Source organism: Neophocaena asiaeorientalis, unplaced genomic scaffold (assembly GCF_003031525.2).
Source record: "Neophocaena asiaeorientalis asiaeorientalis breed wild unplaced genomic scaffold, Neophocaena_asiaeorientalis_V1.1 scaffold180, whole genome shotgun sequence".
In the NCBI taxonomy this organism is placed as follows: Eukaryota; Metazoa; Chordata; class Mammalia; order Artiodactyla; family Phocoenidae; genus Neophocaena; species Neophocaena asiaeorientalis.
The window spans coordinates 76958-97837 of record NW_020173697.1 but is presented as its reverse complement, the minus strand read 5'-3'; the positions used below and the strand labels follow the sequence as shown (position 1 = coordinate 97837).

General features: G+C 38.4%; 1 protein-coding gene across 1 annotated transcript in view; it reads right to left on the bottom strand.

Annotated features, from left to right (window-relative positions):
• The window catches only part of GLRA3 (glycine receptor alpha 3), a 109464-nt gene that overhangs the window by 13281 nt on the left and 75303 nt on the right, over positions 1–20880 (bottom strand). The window contains exons 5-7 of the mRNA XM_024750514.1: positions 18622–18836; positions 4980–5123; positions 2639–2683 (exon numbers count right to left, since the gene is read on the bottom strand). Of these exons, the coding sequence (XP_024606282.1) occupies positions 2639–2683; positions 4980–5123; positions 18622–18836 (404 nt within the window). The remainder of the gene's footprint in view (positions 1–2638; positions 2684–4979; positions 5124–18621; positions 18837–20880) is intronic.

Below are 20880 nucleotides of genomic sequence, written 5' to 3'. Positions count from 1 at the left end.
GGAGCCTCATCCCTTCAACCAAAATAGTACACGTATATATTTGCATTTGTCCTAAGACTGTAGAGCTGACAAAAGGTTCAAGGCAGAAAAATCAATTATTTGTTATTCTTAAACGTTACCTTGAGTTATTTTTGAAGTAAGATAGGATATAAATACACACATAAATGGAAGTTTTTGTACTGATAGTCAAAATGCAGTCAATTATTTAAAAAAGATAACTATCACGCCTAACAAAATACAAACTTGGTAATTATTTTTTGAATCTAGAACTAGTGGTCCATTCTTATTTCATTTGTGTACACAAATAATAATTAATGTACAGTAATAAGTAGGAAGATAGAGGTACTAGAACACCGTGTGTATGTGTTTTCACTCAGCAAACCATTGCAGTATTCTACTGCAGTGCAGAAGCTGCATGAAATGCATTAAAGCAATCCCATATCATCCATATTGCTCAACAAATAGCATATGTTCGGAAATATTTTGAAGACTTTATAACCCTCCAGGACTCAAGTAATGATATCATACACGGGAAGAGCAACTTCCAACCAAAATACTTTCATATCATGCATGCACCCACACACACACAGCCCCGGGGATAAGCATTTATGACAAGGTGCAGCGGTGGGTGATCAGCACGCAGCAGGCTACGACAGTGTGGGGTGGGGAAATTTGGATACAAGAGTGAATGTGCATCCTTTCACAGCATATAAAAGGTTCCCTGGTACCTTCACAGAGGAAAAAGTAAGGTGTAAAACATTGTATGCAATGCCTAAGCCAATGCTGAACCAACTTAAAACTTTCCTTGGAATACCATGTACATCAGTGTACAGCCCTCTGTTGTGATCAAGCTTTCTCTAAGGGGGTGATTTTATTTATTGCCCCTTTTGCCAAACTAAAGTACTAAGAAGAACTCATGCAAGTCAGTACTCATGAAAAAGGGCGTGGCATCCACCTTGAGCCTCCTTTTCATTATATTGATTTAAAGATTTTGATTGCTCAGACCATTTCTAAGCAAAGTGCATAGTTTAAAAAAAAAAATGAGGAATTCATTCAGCCCAGAAGGCTATTAGGTTGACAAAAATCGTTTTCAAAGAGTGAAAATGATCAACCCCAAATTTGCATGATGATTAGAATATTATAAAACTAAATGGCGTGCACAGATTTCTAATCAATGTATTTGCATTTATTGTATTTTAGAGTGTGTTTGCATTTTAAGCGATATTGTAAAAAACCATACTGTTTCTTTTTTAAAAAATAAGTATTTATTGACTGTTAGTGAAGGAAATCTGATTTTTTTCATCAGAGCTCTTTTTGCATTGTTTTGTAAGGCAATATTTAATTGAATACATGTATTTTATACTAATGCTACTATATGTATGAACTGTTTAGTTACCGAAAATTTAAATATGTACCTTTCCCAAAGAGGCTACTATGGGCTATTATGCAAATTCAAGGCAATTAATTTTTTAAAAATTACCGTTAGGATAATCAAGTAAAAGTAATTGGATCATGTGAATTTTTTTTCCACCAGGGATGAAAACTGAAGAAGTAGCTAGCTATATTGGGAACAACTATGCAATTTTAGTAGAAAAGAAAAATAGTTCAGTGATTATTTAACTAAGGTGTGTAGTAGAATCTTCTGGGGAGGTTTTTTTGTTTTGTTTTGTTTGATATGGAGCTTTTTTTTTTTTTTGAAAGTCTTTATTGAATTTGTTACAATATTGCTTCTGTCTTATGTTTTGTTTTTTTTTGGCCATGAGGCATGGGGGATCTTAGGTCCCTGACCAGGGATCAAACCCACACCCCCTGCATTGGAAGGCGCAGTCTTAACCACTGAACGGACCTCCAGGGAAGTCCCTGGGGAGGTATTTTAAAATACACTGTATCCCAGAAATTTTTAATTTAGTAGACTGGACTGTTTGTATATGATTTCCCAAGCCAAATTCTTGGCTTTTGGTATGTTTAAAATTTAATCACTGAGTGCTATATTATGGACCTCCAAGTCAAGCTACTGATACGCTCTACTGTAGATTACATTTCTAAATATTTAGGCATTATAATTGGACATGTGTCCTTGTGACCTATTTTTAATCGAACATTTCCGAGGATGCTATCAAAACCAAAATCATTCATTTACTCTAAAGAACCTCAACATGCTTTAACATTAAGAGAGGATGCTTAAGATACACAGGCCGGACAAAGCATTTTATTTTTGCCTTATTTTTAGGTCTCTATTTTCTGGCAAGAGGGGCTGTTTTCAGAACTTATTTATATAAATAAATTTCCCATTTATTTTGAAACTAATTTTGTCAAGGCATATGATTATTTCTTCTATGGAGACTATTATAAGATACATGTGATATTTCTGTTTAATATATATTTTAAAATCATTTCGACCAGTTTGGTTAATAGGATGAAAGACAATATCTCAATATCTTTTGATTGAGTGAGGGAAGACAAAGGGAATTGTTAGAAAAAGAGAGTATCCTTAGCTGAAGGGGGTTGGCGGTTGTTCAGCTTTCAGCGTGCAAGGGGCTATGTTTCCCCACCAAACACTGCCTGAGTGCACAGTGTGCTGTCTGCATTTTTACCAATGACCACATTCCTCTACTTAGAGTTAAGAAAGTGAATTTACCGTGTCTGAGAAACGGTAAAACTTCTCCAATGCAAAAGCTTCTGTCTGTGGGAAGGTAAAGTGGACCAAAAGGGATTGAGAAACCAGAGATAGGTGATTAAAGTCATAGATGATTAAATATAATTACACAATTGGTTTTAATTGCATAGATCATCTTAACATACATATGTTATCAATTAATAGATTTTCACATATGCAAGGTATCCACCCCCCAAAGTAGGAAGTGAACTTAAAAAAAAAAAAAACACTGGATTTTTTTTCCTGCACTAAATGTTAATTACAGTATTTGCTCCCTGAATATTTCAAATAGTGATTAGAAAAAATCAGGTGTAACTATTTTTGCATTTTGATACTTTTCTAGAGTGCCAATCACTAGAAACATTAATCTTGCTGTCTTTCTGTGAGCCAAAGAATAAGGGGTGTCAACTATTTTTATCCCAATACACTTACGGGTGGTAAAATTGGATAAAGAGCTGCTTTGGTAAGGATTTTTTTTTTTTTTTTAAGGAGAAATCAGAATTGAGTATCTAAACTTGTAGCCTGTTATGTTATCCATTAGCTACTCTGACTGCTGGATGTGTGATGGGTGCAGAAAATGTCTGAGCTCTCAGACCTCCCTTTGGACACCACATGTGAACGACTTCCCATTTCTGGTGTTTGCAGCACGTGGCTGATACATCCTACATGTAGGAAGGAGAAAAAAGGTACAGAAATGAAAAATAAATGTAAAAAAGTGAACGAAAATTAGAGGGGGATATAAGTGTTGCTTTACTTCTGATTCATGTTAGAAGGAAAAAATAGTCTTAATCAGTCATTAATGGGAAAAAAAGACAACAGCTTCACCCTGTGATACAGAATGCTTTGTCCTGTTACGGTGCTTCAGCTGTGCCAGGTATCACATGAAAGAGAGGAGCAAATGGGCAGTAAGGGAGGGAAAGAGAAGAGGAAGGAGAGAGAGGGAGGGTTGGGCAGAGTGAGAAAAGTATAAGGAAACCAGCAGACTGGGAGAGGTGGGGGGCAGGAGATAAAGAAAAGTTAATCTCTCCATGAAAATATATGTTAATGTATAAATGATGTGCTTTAATATTTATAAAAATTTGATCAAATGCAAGCCCTGGCATTGTTTCTTCTGTCCACCGTGTTACCCAGAGTATTGCAATGCTGAAACTCCTTCCATGCTACAGTGAATTGGGGTATTTATTGGAGCAGGTGATGATTCTAGGGAGTCAATTAGACATGATTGGATAAGTTACTGCCTTAGAATATGTTTAATACTGAGTAGGCTTAGCACTGGGAGATCATGGCTTAGAGCTTCTTAAAAAAATTTATAAAATATATAAATCACAGTCAGTCATTCAGAAACCATAAGAAATTCCTTAAAAAATTAAATCGTTAAAAATGCACACTACATATAAACCAGACTATTAATTTTAAGAGTTGAGAATGTTTTGACTTAAATATTACAGTATTTTGGATTCTGGCCACAATTTCTCCTGTAATATACAACTTTGATATTTCTCTTGATTAAGAGACCATTTGCTTTCAAAATGTCAGCTGGCACATCCACATTAAAAGTAAACTCAAAGATATGCTGGTTGATAGAGACTCTCCCTTGCAGAAAAGGAAAGGGGCTAATTGAAATTATGTAAATATAAAGAGAGATGACATTACAAGTCTTAATAGAGGTGAACAACTGCCATCCTGTACTTACAAATCCAATTAGGAGATTACTTCTACAATTTCATGTGGTCTCCCAATGACGCTCTAAATAAAATTTCTTCTGGGTTTGACTTATCAAGTGATAGCAAGGCAAAAATACACCTTATTGTGTTTCGAGTGGGGATTCAGAAGAAATGTCTTAAAAGCATAAAAGTATACATAAAAAGGAGACCACAGAGTTTTACATCAGCATCATAGTATTAGTAAATAGGTGATATTTGATGGAAACAATTAAAGGAATTAGTTCGAAAAAAGGTACAATTTTAATAGCTATATTTGTTGACTTATGTCGAGTAAAACCATCAGAAACACTGCAACCTTGCAAATAAGAAATGATAGATTTTGTTAGTGGAAGCAAATAATGGTGTCCTTCCAGGACATACATTAGAAAGAAGTTGATAAAACTCTCATGTCACCAGATCTGCTGTGCATAGTTCGATGTTACCATTTTCTCCCTGAGGCTATTTTTGACAATGTAAGTTTCAGCTGGACAAAACCAAAGGGACATCATTTCATTTAGTCCCTGTCCCCATTTCCTCTCTGTACCTCCCTATTAAATATCCCAAATTCACTTTCCAGGGAGAATTGTATCCCAGAGAACTTAATGCATTTAATCGCCTACCCTATTCTTTCTCTTTCGTCGAAATCTCAGAAGTTCTTTATGTTGTCTCGATACAAAATTGACAGCTGCATACTCCAGTAGTGCTGAAAACACGAAAAGGAGACACACTGCCATCCAAATGTCAATAGCTTTGACATACGAAACCTAGCCAGGAAAGAAACAGTGAGAAAATTGACTTGTCACTTCCATTGAGCACAATAATGAATTATACTATTTATATACCAGCTTGGGGAAAAAAAGCAATGAAGTAACATTTCTTTTTTTTTACTTAAAACATTTTTTCTACTTAAAAATTTTTCAGAAATTAATTCTGCAAGTTTTATGTTTTAGTCATACATTAAAATGTGTATTTTTTCCTAATAAGTTTTTTCAAATGAAGCGCTAGACCAAATGTATGATGAAAGAAAATAAGATGAAATGTAATTTTACCTTCAGGGTAGAATAGTATCATGCTTGGTAAGTGTGCAGTAACATTGAAATATACCTATAGGGTAGCAGAATGCTTGAAAAAGTATGAATATTGAAACATAGATAATGCTGTTGAACTTGTAGCTCCTTATTTTCTTCATGAAAAATGTTTTTTATTTTGAAATAATTTTAACCCTACAGACACTTTGCAAGAACAGTAAAAAGAACTCCAAAGTTCTGCAGTTGTTAACATTAAGTTACATTTCTCTCCCTCCCTCCCTCCTTCCCTCCCTCTCTCTCTCTCTCATCTCCATCTTTATATGCTTTTCTGCCTGAATTATTTGAGTGTAATATGCAGACATGATGCCCTGAACGTTATGTGTTTTTTCTAAAAAAAAAAAAAGGACACTCTCCTACATACACCCAGTTAACCCTTCAGGTCTCACGCTAAACTTCACCCAAATCTGGTTCAGAATCCCAGGAAACCTGTGCTTACCTGAACACATTGCATTGTAATTGCTTGTTTCTTGTTCTCTTTCTGTTTAGAGTGTGAAGTCTCTGAGGACACATGGCATCTGTTTTGTTCTCCGCCACAGTGTTGTTTGACCCATGTGTGAGTGAATGGGCAGATAAATGAAGGTGTAAAATGTCAAAACATGGGGAAAAGTGAGCCATAGGTGATGATTCATATGGAAATTCACTTTCTGGAGTGACACTCTGGTAATACCTTGGAATGAATTGATTTTCTTTTCAAAAGAGGTGTCAACTTACACCACATCCAATGGTGTCAACTTCCATGTGAAATATGCCAACAAAGGGACCCTCTGTGTCTCCTCCTGCATCTTTTTTTTCTAACACCTTTATTGGAGTATAATTGCTTTACATTGTTGTGTTAGTTGCTGCTATATAACAAAATGAATCAGCTATACATGTACCTATATCCCCATATCCCCTCCCTCTTGTGTCTTCCTCCCACCCTCCCTAACCCACCCCTTTAGGTGGTCACAAAGCACTGAGCTGATCTCCCTGTGCTTTGCGGCTGCTTCCCACTAGCTATCTATTTTACATTTGGTAGTGTATATATGTTCATGCCACTCTCTCACTTCGTCCCAGCTTACCTTTACCCCTCCCCGTATCCTCAAGTCCATTCTCTACGTCTGCGTCTTTATTCCTGTCCTGCCCCTAGGTTCTTCAGAACTTTTTTTTTTTTTCAGATTCCATATATATGTGTTAGCCAACGGTATTTGTTTTCCTCTTTCTGACTTACGTTACTCTGTATGACAGACTCTAGGTCCATCCACCTCACTACAAATAACTCAATTTCATTTCTTTTTATGACTGAGTAATATTCCATTGCATATATGTGCCACATCTTCTTTATCCATTCATCTGTCAATGGACACTTAGGTTGCTTCCATGCTCTGGCTATTGTAAACAGAGCTGCAATGAACACTGGGGTACATGACTCTTTTTGAATTATGGTTTTCTCAGGGTATATGCCCAGAAGTGGGATTTCTGGGTCATATGGTAGGTCTATTTTTAGTTTTTTTAGGAACCTCCATACTGTTCCCCATAATGGCTATATCAATTTACATTCCCACCAACAGGGTGAGAGGGTTCCCTTTTCTCCACACCCTCTCCAGCATTTATTGTTTGTGGATTTTTTAATGATGCCCATTCTCACCAGTGTGAGGTGATACCTCATTGTAGTTTTGATTTGCATTTCTCTAATGATTAGTGATGTTGAGCATCCTTTCATGTGTTTGTTGGCAGTCTGTATATCTTCTTTGGAGAAATGTCTATTTAGGTCTTCTACCCAGTTTTGGATTGGGTTGTTTGTTTTTTTGATATTGAGCTGCATGAGCTGCTTGTATATTCTGCAGATTAATTCTTTGTCAGTTGCTTCATTGGCAAATATTTTCTCCCATTCTGAGGATTGTCTTTTCATCTTGTCTATGGTTTTCTTTGCTGTGCAAAAGCTTTTAAGCTTCATTAGGTCCCATTTATTTTTGTTTTTATTTCCATTTCTCTAGGAGGAGGGTCAAAAAGGATCTTGCTGTGATTTATGTCATAGAGTGTTCTGCCTATATTTTGCTCTAAGAGTTTTATAGTGTCCAGCCTTACATTTAGGTCTTTAATCCATTTTGAGTTTAGTTCTGTGTATGGTGTTAGGGAGTGTTCTAATTTCATTCTTTTACATATAGGTATCCAATTTTCCCAGCACCACTTATTGAAGAGGCTGTCTTTTCTCCATTGTATACTCTTGCCTCTTTTTATCAAAGATATGGTGACCTAATGTGCGTGGGTTTATCGCTGGGCTTTCTATCCTGTTCCATTGATCTGTATTTCTGTTTTTGTGCCAGTACCATACTGTCTTGATTACTGTAGCTTTGTACTATAGTCTGAAGTCAGGGAGCCTGATTCCTCCAGCTCCGTTTTTCTTTCTCAAGATTGCCTTGCGTTTTCAGGATCTTTTGTATTTCCATACAAATTGTGAAATTTTTTGTTCTAGTTCTGTGAAAAATGCCATTGGTAGTTTGATAGGGATTGTATTGAATCTGTAGATTGCTTGGGTAGTATAGTCATTTTCACAATGTTGATTCTTCCAATCCAAGAACATGTTATATCTCTCCAACTGTTTGTATCATCTTTAATTTCTTTAATCAGTGTCTTATAGTTTTCTGCATACAGGTCTTTTGTCTCCTTAGGTAGGTTTATTCCTAGGCATTTTATTCTTTTTGTTGCAGTGGTAAATGGGAGTGTTTTCTTAATTTCTCTTTCAGATTTTTCATAGGAATGCAAGAGATTTCTGTGCATTAATTTTGTATCCTGCTACTTTACCAATTTCATTGATTAGCTCTAGTATTTTTCTGGTAGCATCTTTAGGATTCTCTATGTATAGTATCATGTCCTCTGCAGAAAGTGACAGCTTTACTTCTCCTTTTCCGATTTGGATTCCTTTTATTTCCTTTTCTTCTCGGATTGCTGTGGCTAAAACTTCCAAAGCTGTGTTGAATAAGAGTGGTGAGAGTGGGCAACTTTGTCTTGTTCCTGATTTTAGTGGAAATGGTTTCAGTTTTTCACCATTGAGAATGATGTTGGCTGTGGGTTTGTCATATATGGCCTCTATTATGTTCAGGTAAGTTCCCTCTATGCCTACTTTCCAGAGAGTTTTTATCATAAATTGGTGTTGAATTTTGTTGAAAGCTTTTTCTGCATTTATTGAGATGATCATATGGTTTTTCTCCTTCAATTTGTTAATATGGTGTATCACGTTGATTGATTTGCATATATTGAAGAATCCTTGCATCCCTGGGATAAACCCCACTTGATCATGGTGTATGATCCTTTTAATGTGCTGCTGGATTCTGTTTGCTAGTATTCTGTTGAGGATTTTTGCATCTATGTTCATCAGTGATATTGGCCTGTAGTTTTCTTTTTTGGTAACACCTTTGTCTGGTTTTGGAATTAGGGTAATGGTGGCCTCATAGAATGAGTTTGGGAGTGTTCCTCACTCTGCTATATTTTGGAAAAGTTTGAGAAGGATAGGTGTTAGCTCTTCTCTAAATGTTTGATAGAATTCGCCTGTGAAGCCATCTGGTGCTGGGCTTTTGTTTGTTGGAAGATTTTTATTCACAGTTTCAATTTCAGTGCTTGTGATTGGTCTGTGTATATTTTCTATTTCATCCTGGTTCAGTCTTAGAAGGTTGTGCTTTTCTATGAATTTGTCCATTTTGGGTATCTTTATTATCATTACTCTGAATTCTTTTTCAGGTAGACTGTCTATTTCCTCTTCATTTGTTTGGTCTGGTGGGTTTTTACCTTGCTCCTTCATCTGCTGTGTGTTTCTCTGTCTTCTAATTTTCCCTACCTTACTGTGTTTGGGGTCTCCTTTTCGCAGGCTGCAGGTTCGTAGTTCCCGTTGTTTTTGGTGTCTGCCCCCAGTAGGTAAGGTTGGTTCAGTGGGTTGTGTAGGCTTCCTGGCAGAGGGGACGGGTGCCTGTGTTCTGGTGGATGAGGCTGGATCTTGTCTTTTTCTTGGGCAGCACTGTGTCCGGTGGTGTGTTTGGGGTGTCTGTGAACTTAGTATGATTTTAGGCAGCCTCTCTGCTAATGGGTGGGGTTGTGTTCCTGTCTTGCTAGTTGTTTGGCATAGGGTGTCCATCACTGTAGCTTGCTGGTTGTTGAGTGGAGCTGGGTCTTAGCGTTGAGACGGAGACCTCTGGGAGAGCTCTTGCTGATTGATAATACATGGGGCCAGGAGGTCTCTGGTGGACCAATGTCCTGAACTCGGCTCTCCCACCTCAGAGGCTCAGGCCTGACACCCGGCCGGATCATCAAGACCTTGTCAGCCACATGGCTGGCATGCCTTCAGAGTTGGAGAAGCTGGCCTGCAGTGGCTGTCCGGCGCTGCACATTAGAATCACCTGCTTCTTCCTTGTTTTGCCCCAAAGGCAGTGTTCCACAGAGAAAAAGATTAGCCTTGAAAATAGTCACAGCTCTGTGATGGCTTCTTTTTTTCCCCTTTGTGCTTAGTCAGGTTTCACTTGCTCACAGAGTGCCATGTGCAGAGGCCTTGCACCCAGCTCTTCTGACTGGAGTTACTAGTACGGAATGGCTGCTGCCAACACCTCAGCTCAGGCGGGCCATGTCAGTCCTCCTGCATCTTAAGTGTGATTTCTACTGATCAGAATGACCTCTACTGGGCAAAGAGATGTACGCCTTCAATTTATTCTAGTGCTGTGCTGAGTGCCCAGCTCTTTGTAAAGTGTAGATTTAAATCTCATGAGCTCTGCAATTATGTCAGAAAGTTCTGGTTGCCCTCAAATACATACAGTCCTGGAAGATATAATACAGCTTTCAAAGGCACAGTCTCAAGCTACACCCTTCCTGGAAGAATATAACTCATAGAGTGTGTGTGCATTTTTTAACAACCTGGATCTATAATAACATGACCGAAGAGATTAAATCAGATATTTAACTTCCAAATGAACCTGATGACTGTTTTCAATGACAATAGATCTATGCAAACATCATCTGTGCAGCCAGCCTTCTGCTGCCTGTGATCCGTACCTGAGCGTTGAGCCTGAAAAGTCTATTTTCCTCATCCTCTCCTGACTCCCATCACCAACTTCAACTCTCTTTCTCCTCCATCGTCTCTGCCCCTCCGCGGACAGCAATCACAGGCCCTGGGAAGTTTGGAACTCTAGCGCTAATAACTTCAAAGTAAAGCAGCAGTTCCTAGGCCGACACGTTCACGATGTATTCACAACACACGACTCACTCCCTCTGTGACTCAGAATATCACCTTCTTTCCACCCGCTGTCACCTCTGTCCTTTGGGGCAGTCTCACTCTAAGCCAGCCCATCCCTCTGGACCACCTTGCTGAAGTCCCATTGTCCACCGTGCTGTTGGAACCCTGACTCTATTTTAAGCAACCATCTCTCCTCAGTGTGACTCCTTGGACATATGAGTATGAGAAAATGAAACCTGAATATCTGCTAATTAGACGCACCAGGCAGGAAGACTGTTGTCTTGGAAACCAATCCAAAGCCACGTGTGGAAGACCACCTCCTTCTCTCAAAGCACGCTCTTCCTGTGGCTCCTTGACCCACATTCTCCGGGTTTCTTCTCTCCACCCCACCCCACTTGGCTCTGCGGGCCTTTCCTCTCCTTCCTGAGATCCTCAGAGACATGGCCTGTGCCCCTTCTATTCTCACACTGACACTTCTCACTTCTAGCCCTTACCTGTTTCCATGGATTCAGTTCCTCCTCTGTGCTCAGGGCCTGCAAATCTCCATTTCCTGACTGAACCCCTCTCTAACCACGTTCTTACTTGACAGTACCTTTTGGATGGCACACGTACCTCAGACTTAATCTGACTTAAAAAGAAGCTGTGAATCCCTACCAGACTCAGCCAAATGAACAGCAAACACACACAACGGCCACTTCCTCCTGGTGAAAAGGCGGTATGCTGTTCGTGGCTGTTCACCTCCAAATCTAGGATTCTCTCATATCAAAGACCCAAGCCTGGGAATCCTACCTTTTTGCTATTTCTCAAATGTATCATTTTCTGTCCTCTCCTACTGCCATCGCACTGATCTCCACCACAATAACCTGTTTCGCAGTTTCTCCTAGTGCTGAAGTTACAGAGATGAGGAAGACAGACAAGACACATCTTTAATTGAACCTACATTCAAGTGGGGGAAAACATACAGTAAAAAACAATCACATAAATAAAGATAATTTAAGAGAACTGCAAGAATGAAACTACAATAGGGTAATGGGAAGAGAAGGACAGTGTGCGGGGGGCTGTGTTAGTTAGGGATGATCTGCAAAGGCCTCTCTGCAGATCTGACAGTAACCATCTCAGGCCACTTTATTACTGGCTTACTGTGCTCTACTTTCCTTCCTTCAGTTCTTGGCACCTGAAAGCGATTGACAAGCTCCATCCTGACTCAGCAGCTTTGAACTCCTTGTTAACTTCTGTCTGGAACATTCCTTCCTTTGTGTAACTACTGGTTAATCCTTCAGGTCTCAGCTTAAAAACGACATTCTCAAGGAAACCTTCTACAAATGCCCAGAACGGTACAGCCCCTTCCTGCCTTCCTACCTCTGCTTTGCTCCTAGAACCCTTGTCTCAGGTCACTCATCACAGTTGTAACGGTGTTTATCCGTGGGTAGTTCTTATAAGGTGACTGCTGGATAGCATCATTTAAATGTCCCCCCTTCAGCCAATGACTCTGTTCCACAATCCCTAAGGGCTATTTTCCAAAAACTTTGGCTAGGAGGATTCAAAAATGAGTATGTTCTTGAGGATTTCAAGGTGAAAGATCTATATTGATATTTTAGCAAACTATGTGTTGATAGCAAACAACAAATAATTCATCTTATTATTGACCTGGCCCCACTGTATCAACATTATCCATTTACATATCTTTCTCCTTTCAGGCTAATATATCTTGTGAGCTAAGACAAGGGCCAGATCTTATTTGCCTTTGTATTCCTAGGACCCAACACCGTGCTCGTTATACTATGGGCTCTCAGGTAATGTTCAGCTGATTGAGCCATGTGAAGTGACTTGCCATCACTGGCCATTTATTATTACAGAAATCATTATAATAACTAACACGCCAAGAATGTTCTTAGTCGTGTCCATAAAACTACTGAGTATTCTTAGTAGTAACACTTCTAATCCCCACAATGGTTGAGGAAACTATTCCCAGTTCAAAGATGAGGAGACTGGGACATGTAAAATAACTTGTCACATAGCTACTGCTATAGACTGAATGTGTCCCTTCAAAGTCCCGGTGCTGAACTAAAATCCCCAAAGTGATGGTATTAGGAGGTTGGAGTTTTGAGGGGTGATTAGGTCATGAGGGTGGAGCCCTCATGAATGAGATCAGGACCCTTATAAAAAGGACCTCAGAGGGCTTCCCTGGTGGCACAGTGGTTGAGAGTCCGCCTGCCGATGCAGGGGACACAGGTTCGTGCCCAAGTCCGGGAAGATCCCACATGCCGCGGAGCGGCTGGGCCCGTGAGCCATGGCCGCTGAGCCTGCGCGTCCGGAGCCTGTGCTCCGCAACGGGAGAGGCCACAACAGTGAGAGGCCCGCGTACCAAGGAAAAAAAAAAAAAAGGACCTCAGAGAGCTCCCTTGCCCCTTCCACCATGAAAGAACACAGCTAGTAGATCACCAGCTATGAACTAGGAGGCAGGCCGTCACTAGACACTGAATCTGCCAGTACCTTGATCTTGAACTTCCCAGCCTCCAGAACTGTGAGAAATAAGTTTCTGTTGTCTATAAACCAGCCCATCTATGGTATTCTGTTATAGCAGCCTGAACAGACTAAGGCAGCTACCAAGTTGCAAAGCTAGGATCAAAAGACAGCTAATCTGGCTAAAGAGCCATAAACTCAAATACTATTGTATCAATATATCACCTGGTTATTAGGCTGCTTCTATTGAAGCTACCACCGTAAGTTAACAACTGTGAACACACTAAGTAGAAATAACTCTCTGTATCTTAATATTCCAGCCTCTTCAACTTTTATCTGAGAGTTAAGAGTGAAGTCAGTACATAAAATACATGCTGTAATGTCCTATATGTTTGTTGGTTCTGATCTGAAAATCTAGCAATCAGCTTCCTAAAAGACAATGTAGAAAAGGAGTTATGAGCACTGTAATTACCACATAAAAACAAAATAGTTGCTCTGCAGAAGCAAAACTAGATCAGGGAAACATTTTATCCTCAGAAACACAATGAAAGTCTCCCCAGCAACATTCTCACATTAACTATAATGAAGTGTTTTTATGAGCTGGGAGACTATTGACTACTTGCCATGTGATAATCTGGGACCAGATCAGCTTGATAAATTACCATTTGAATGTGCAGAGCAGGTTTACTGCAAGGCTTTATCTTTTTCATTCTAAAAAATAAGTTTTAGGGACTTCCCTGGTGGCGCAGTGGTTAAGAATCTGCCTGCCATTGCAGGGGACACGGGTTCCAGCCCTGGTCCAGGAAGATCCCACATGCCGCGGAGCAACTAAGCCCGTGCGCCACCACTACTGAGCCTGCACTCTAGAGCCCACGAGCCACAACTACTGAAGCCCACACACCTAGAGCCCATGCTCCGCAACAAGAGAAGCCACCATAATGAGAAGTCCGTGCACCGCAACAAAGAGCAGCCCCCACTTGCCGCAACTAACTAGAGAAAGCCCGCGAGCAGCAACGAAGACCCAACGCAGCCAAAAATAAATAATTTTTTTAAAAATTAAGTTTTATAATGTAGGGAAAGGAATATAAGCATCATAGGTTCTGTAGACTTCTTTCCAGAAGAAAGGTTTTTTTTTCCAGAAAAATCTGCATTTATTCTACTTTGCAACGTTATTAGAAAACAGAGAAAGTCTGCTTCTGGTGTCCTGGATATGTGTATACTGGATTTTATCATGATTAATTATCCTGGTTATAAAGATTGGAATCCATTGCCTGTCGCCCAATTTAATTACCGCTGATATTTACAATTTACTCTCCTTTAAAACTGCAGGGTATTTTTTTTGAGAAGAATGAGAGCTAATTAGAAAAGAACAGAGTAGTGAATACAAATACTTCATTTTCCTTCCCATCCCATCTTTTCAGTGTAATGTCATGTAGATCTTTGTGTGCCCACACAATCATGGCATCCAAATATAAATATAGCAGTTAGATTTATATGTTCTGACAGTTGTAATCATTTCTATAGTTGGTGTCTTTATGAAGAATAAAAACTTAATATGACTGCTTTGTGACCACCTAGAGGGGTGGGATAGGGAGGGTGGGAGGGAGACGCAAGAGGGAGGAGATATGGGGATATATGTATACGTATAGATGATTCACTTCGTTATACAGCAGAAACTAACACACCATTCATTGTAAAGCAATTATACACCAATAAAGATGTTAAAAAAAAAAAAAGTGAAAGCTATTGTTATGTTTTCTAAGAACCAATGTTTTTATTATACTGTACAGTAGATACATGGCAATATTTTAATTCTTTTTCATTAATTTGGTGATTCTCAGGGGAATATATGATTCTACATAAGTAAAGAGTAATTCAATTGAGTTTTTACATTCTTTTTGAGAGAAATGAAAAAATGGCATATTCTTGCTTTTCAAGTTAACTATGGAGTAAAGTTTAAAAGCTCACACTGTCTTTAAATATCTGCATGACATTTACTCGACCCATATCATGTACTGATTTAGGCTCTGAGGATAAAAATATGTAAGAGATAGTTTGTCCTCTCAAAAAGCTACTCCTGGTGGGTTTCACAAACAAGTTGAATGGGGAAAAATATTGCTGTATACCCAGATCTTCCCAGAGTTTTCTAAAGCAATTCTTTCTAGAATCATAGTTTACAAATTAAAATGATATTTTGTCCCTCCTATGATTTTCTCTATTCTTACCCATCCCTACACTTAATAAAAAATATAATTCCCTCAGTGCCAGGATCTTAACTATGTATCAGTGTAAATCAAATATATACTCAAAAATAGTTCAGTGACTAATACTATCCTCCCTTTGACCCCTGATCAAAATCTAATTTGCCCAAGGAGGATTGCTTTTCACATCTAAAAAAAAAAATCACAAAATGTTGGGAATCTCAATGAGTTTGGGGGAAAAGTTTTGGGGTGAGTGCGTCTAGCTTTTAACTGAGCTGTCTAACCTATTCTGCGTGTGGGGGAGAGATGGACCTAGAAGAGGAAAGGAGAGAAGGGACTTTGAATATGCAGGTCCATTTCCAACTGGAGGAGGAGGGCCAACCACAAATACATCTTCTTTCCCCCTCTTTCTGGACTTTCTTTTACTCTTAGAAGAACCATCTCTGGTCTGCTTCCCTATGCATCTGTAGTTTACTCCTTGAAGTCTGAGGCTTGGGTGTCCTTTCCGATGATTCCATGTGACCGTCATAAACATCTCAAACTTAACATGTTCAACCATAGAACTCTTACCTCCCCCAGCCTTCCCCATGAGTAACTATTACCACTACTTGCCCAGTTACTTAGCCTAAGGCTACCCTTGACTCCCACCTTTCCCTTACTCCTCAAAGTCCAGTTCATAAGCAAACCCTATCTATTTCATCTCTATTTGAGATTTTCTCAAAAAAATCTACCTCTTTCTAAATCCATCTGCTACTCTCCATCTCTGCGACTACCAATCTAGCCAGACCATCCTCTGCTCTGAGCTATAGTTTTCTTGGTAGTATCTCTGCTTCCATTTTTACCTCTTCCTATTAAGATTCTTCCAAACTCCATCCAAAATAAACTTAATCCTTACCAACTTCTATAAAACCCTCCACGATATGGCTCTATGATCACTGCCATTTCTTCTCACTCACTCGCCTCCAAATACACAATGTTAGGAAGTGTTCCCAAGTTTTGCAACTTTGAAAAAATGCTGGCCATGGGATGCATTGTCACCCTCTTCTGGCCACCTAATGCAGGCACTGCGGAAATGCCAGATTGCTCCAAGTTCCAAGAAATGAATCACAGGAGTCTTCTTGCTGTGGGCTATTACATGCCTGATTTATGACACTGCAGAAGCCAGTGCAACAGGAAATATCAGCAAGGAATCTCAGGTCCGTAGTTCACAAGGCGTTGGCTCAAGTACATTCTCTGAGATTTTCTACTTTGGGTCTTACTTGACCAATTTCCAAGCTCCTTCTTATCTACAAGAGATGCATTGGCAGAGAGCCTGGACAGAACACTAAGCGATTATCATAAATTAGTGATTTATTGTTTCTTCCTCCTGTGTCTGATAATCCCCTATTGTTTTCCTGAATTTAATTTTGTTTTCCTCCTTCCTGGATTTTTGTCAGTATGAGAATGGTGGATGTTTCTGTGGCAAGATTTTCAGGCATTTGAGGGTTCTTTTGTGAGGTTGAGAATAGCAGATCTTAAGGTGCATGGTTTCAGACTCCTATTCCTAAATGCAAGTGTGAGTCCTCGCCCCTTGCCTTTCCAAATCGTAGAATCAAGATTGCATTTTGCAAGAGAATTCTACTCTTTTGAATGATCTCATCCAATAGGATAATTCTTGTTTATTCTGGGACTTCAGCATCTGTCATCCTGAATTCTAATGCACATAACGTCTGTACATAACCCATTCCTTAACTATCACAAAGCCTAAGATGATACAATCACCAACTCTTAAGATATCTGTTTGCTAATCAATTCTTTAAATCTGTTATCATATTTCCAGTGTCTCTATGATCTGAGAGATGGAGAGGTTTTGTATATATCTATGTGTGTATTTGAGCTAATGATTGAAAATTTATTCCTTCCCTGAGATCACGGTGAAATTAATGCCTTTAAAAAAAACTTCTTGAGAAAAACTATGAAGTCATCTCAGACCTTTCTTTCCTTAAAAAAAAAAAAAAAAAAAAAAACTCCTGTCTCTGTTCCGTTTTTTAAATTTATTGCTTTCTTTATTTCTGTTTCCTCCACCCAAACCTTCATGCTCTCCCAATTCTGCTTTCATCTCTGTATCCAGATGCCTTTTTGCTCTGCCTCACAGAAACTGTAATTTCCTTAAATGAATCACTAAAGTGCCCCACTATCTGGATAACAACTTACGGAATGAATGAGCTTTCATTTCTGTTTAGCTCGTGGAGAAAAAAATCGATGAGTAAACTGGCAATTTCATTTACAAATTGACTATGGAACTTCAACTATTACTCAGAGCCCTTGAGACATTTATCCGTATATAGAAAAGCATTTAATCTTATAAACAGATTTACAATTTTCATTTGGATGATATTTTATAAAACACTAGTTGATATAGATCATTTTGAAAAGACAATTACGTGTTAATAAAAGTAAACCTTATTTTGAAAGACAACCATTAAATCTTAGCAAGGCACAGTGAACATTGTTAAATATCAAGTTCTTCTGATAGTAAGTAACATTTTTAGTGATAAAATATCCTGCCATTAACTTTTATTTATTTAGACATTTTTAATTGAATAAATTGAGTCAGAGGATGCAATTCATAGTAAGGGGTAAGGAAGCCATGACAGCAGATTTATAATTTACTTGGCATGGCAGGGAGATAGCATCAAATGCACCAGGAAAGTGAATATGATTTTATAACATTAACGTACATCATTGTAATGAAAAGAATAGTGAAGCTTGTTGGAGGTCAGACAGAATTACTTAATTTAGACAGTAGAAATTTCTCTCTTAGAAATTTTTTCATTTAGAAAAAGAAAATAATTTTCTATTGCTTTGTTGCTAAATGCATAAAAAGGGATTCCTATGTTTTATTTCAGCACATCTTTAAAACACACAAAGCATATTTTATAATAAAGTGTTAACTGTCTCATGGAATTTATTGAATATTGTACTGACCGTGGAAAACAGAATGGTTGTCTGGGTACAGAAGGGTTGTGAGTGTATCATTGTTTACCCTCCTGATCACGTGGCTGACAGGAGCTGTAGCTGCCACTGCCGGGCATCATGAGAGCAGATACCACACGTCACTGGCCAAGCAAAAGATCAAAATTCAAAACTCGAAGTGTGGTTTCTACTGAATGCCTATCACTTTCACACCATATAAAAGTCAAAAAAATCGTTAAGTCGAACCATGGTAAATCAGGGACCAACTGTAAATACTACTGAAAAAGATCTGGCCAAAATGGATAATGATATATATACATATTAGTGCAAATATGTGTGTGTGCCCATTTAGCACACTTACCTTTGGTAAGGAAGCTCGTGATCCTGAACTCTGTGTAGTCATAGTCAGCACGGTGGTTATTCCCAAGGCTACCCTGGCTGGAGCAGCATCCATATTGATCCAGAATGAAACCCAGGAGAGAATGACAATCAGGAGACTGGGAATGTACATCTGGATCAGATAGTAGCCCATTTGTCGTTCAAGATGGAATCGCACTTCTATACATGTAAACTTTCCTAATTGGTTGTGAAATAAATGCAGTAATTGGTAAAAATAGGTCTTTGTTATTGCAGCAAATGTCACAATTTTGTTTTCATCATAATTTTGCCCTATACCTTTCTGTATAATTATACAATTATAATGAAATTATATAACTATTATTTCTGTATAATTATAAAGTTATAATGAAATGGGATCCCAAATCATATATGCAAATTGTTTTCTGAAAAATAGTTTTCTCATTTTTCTGTTAGCACCTAGAAGCAATGTAATAGAACAGTGTACTATTTCAGGAAATAATATATAATCTTATTACTTCACATTTGATTAGCACTTCATACTTGCAAAGTACTAAAATGTCTATTATTTCACTTGATTTGTGTCTGCTTTTATACCTTCTTTTAAACACTGTACCTTGAGGTTCTAGCCTGGGTAATTAGGCAAACAATTAAATAAAAGTCATTTAGACGGAAAAGAAAGCAGTAAAACTATCTCTATAAGTTGAAGCCATTACCTTGTATTTAGGAAATCCTAAAGAATTCACTAAAAATCTACTTGAGCTGAAGTGTTCAGCAAGGTTACAGGATACACTATCAGTATACAAAAAGCAATTGTGTTTCTGTACACTAGCAATGGAAAATCCAAAAATTAAATTGAGAAAACAATTCCATTTACAAGAACCAAATAAAATATTTAGAAATAAATTTAACAAAAAAGTATAAAACTTCTACACTAAAAATTACAAAACACAGTTGAACAAAATTAAAGAAGATCAAAATAAATAGAAAGTCATTTTGTAGTCATTAATCAGAAGAGTTAATATGGTTAAGATTGCAATACTTCCCATATTGATCTACAAATTTATTGCAATTTCTATCAAAATCCCAGCTGGCTTTTATGCAGAAATTGACAGGCTGATCTTAAAATTAGTATGAAAATGCAAGGGACCTACAATAGCCAAAATAGCCTTGAGGGAAAAAAAGAACAAATTTGGTGAACTCACACTTCCCAATTTCAAGACTTGCTACAAATCTACAATAATCACAAAATATGGTACTGTCATAAGTAAAGATATACAGATTAATGGAATAGAATTGAAAGTCAAGAACTGATCATTTATGGTCAATTGACTTTAGACAAAGGACTGAGACTATTCAACAGGGAAAGCATGGTCTCCTTAACAAATGGTACAGGGAGAACTTCACTTTTTGGAACTTTCTGGAATTTTTTTTCCCAATATGTTCAATCCCCAGTTGGTTGAATCTTTGAATGTGAGCCCACAGATATGGAGGGCAGATTATATAGTGAAAGGCCAGGTCACAATTCTGGAAATGTTGAGCCCAAGAAAAATCATAGTTACTATATGGAAATAAAAAGAGCAGCCACAGATGCTAGTGGGAGGCCACGCGCTCACCACTTTGGAGTGATGCATCATCTGTGGGCAGTTTAAGGGAACTTGTAGATTAGGCAATTAGAAGAGATATTACGGAAATAGCCAGTTCCAGTTGTGAGAGAAGTGAACAAATAACATGAAGGTACAAGTCTTGCAGTCCTTGATGTTGATGACTGTATCTGATATTTATTCTCAAAGGTAAAAGGCTACTGTGTCAATGTGAGTAGTAGGTGCTTAGTAACAATATCTTGAAATGCATGACATTGTGGCTAAACTAAAAATTTAGGCAAGTGAAGCCTTAAAAAAAAAAGCGACCTCTTTCATTTTTTAAGCAAACACAATGTTTACAGCTACAGGATAGTTAAAAAGTACATTTTAGGGCTTCCCTGGTGGCGCAGTGGTTGAGAGTCCGCCTGCCGATGCAGGGGACACGGGTTCGTGCCCCGGTGTGGGAGGATCCCACATGCCGCGGAGCGGCTGGGCCCGTGAGCCATGACCACTGAGCCTGCGCGTCCGGAGCCTGTTGCTCCGCAACGGGAGAGGCCACAACAGTGAGAGGCCCGCGTACCGCAAAAAAAAAAAAAAAAAAAAAAAAAAAAAAGTACATTTTATCGCTCACATAGAAATTAAAGGAACTTTTTTGGAAACATCATTACTATGTAACTATA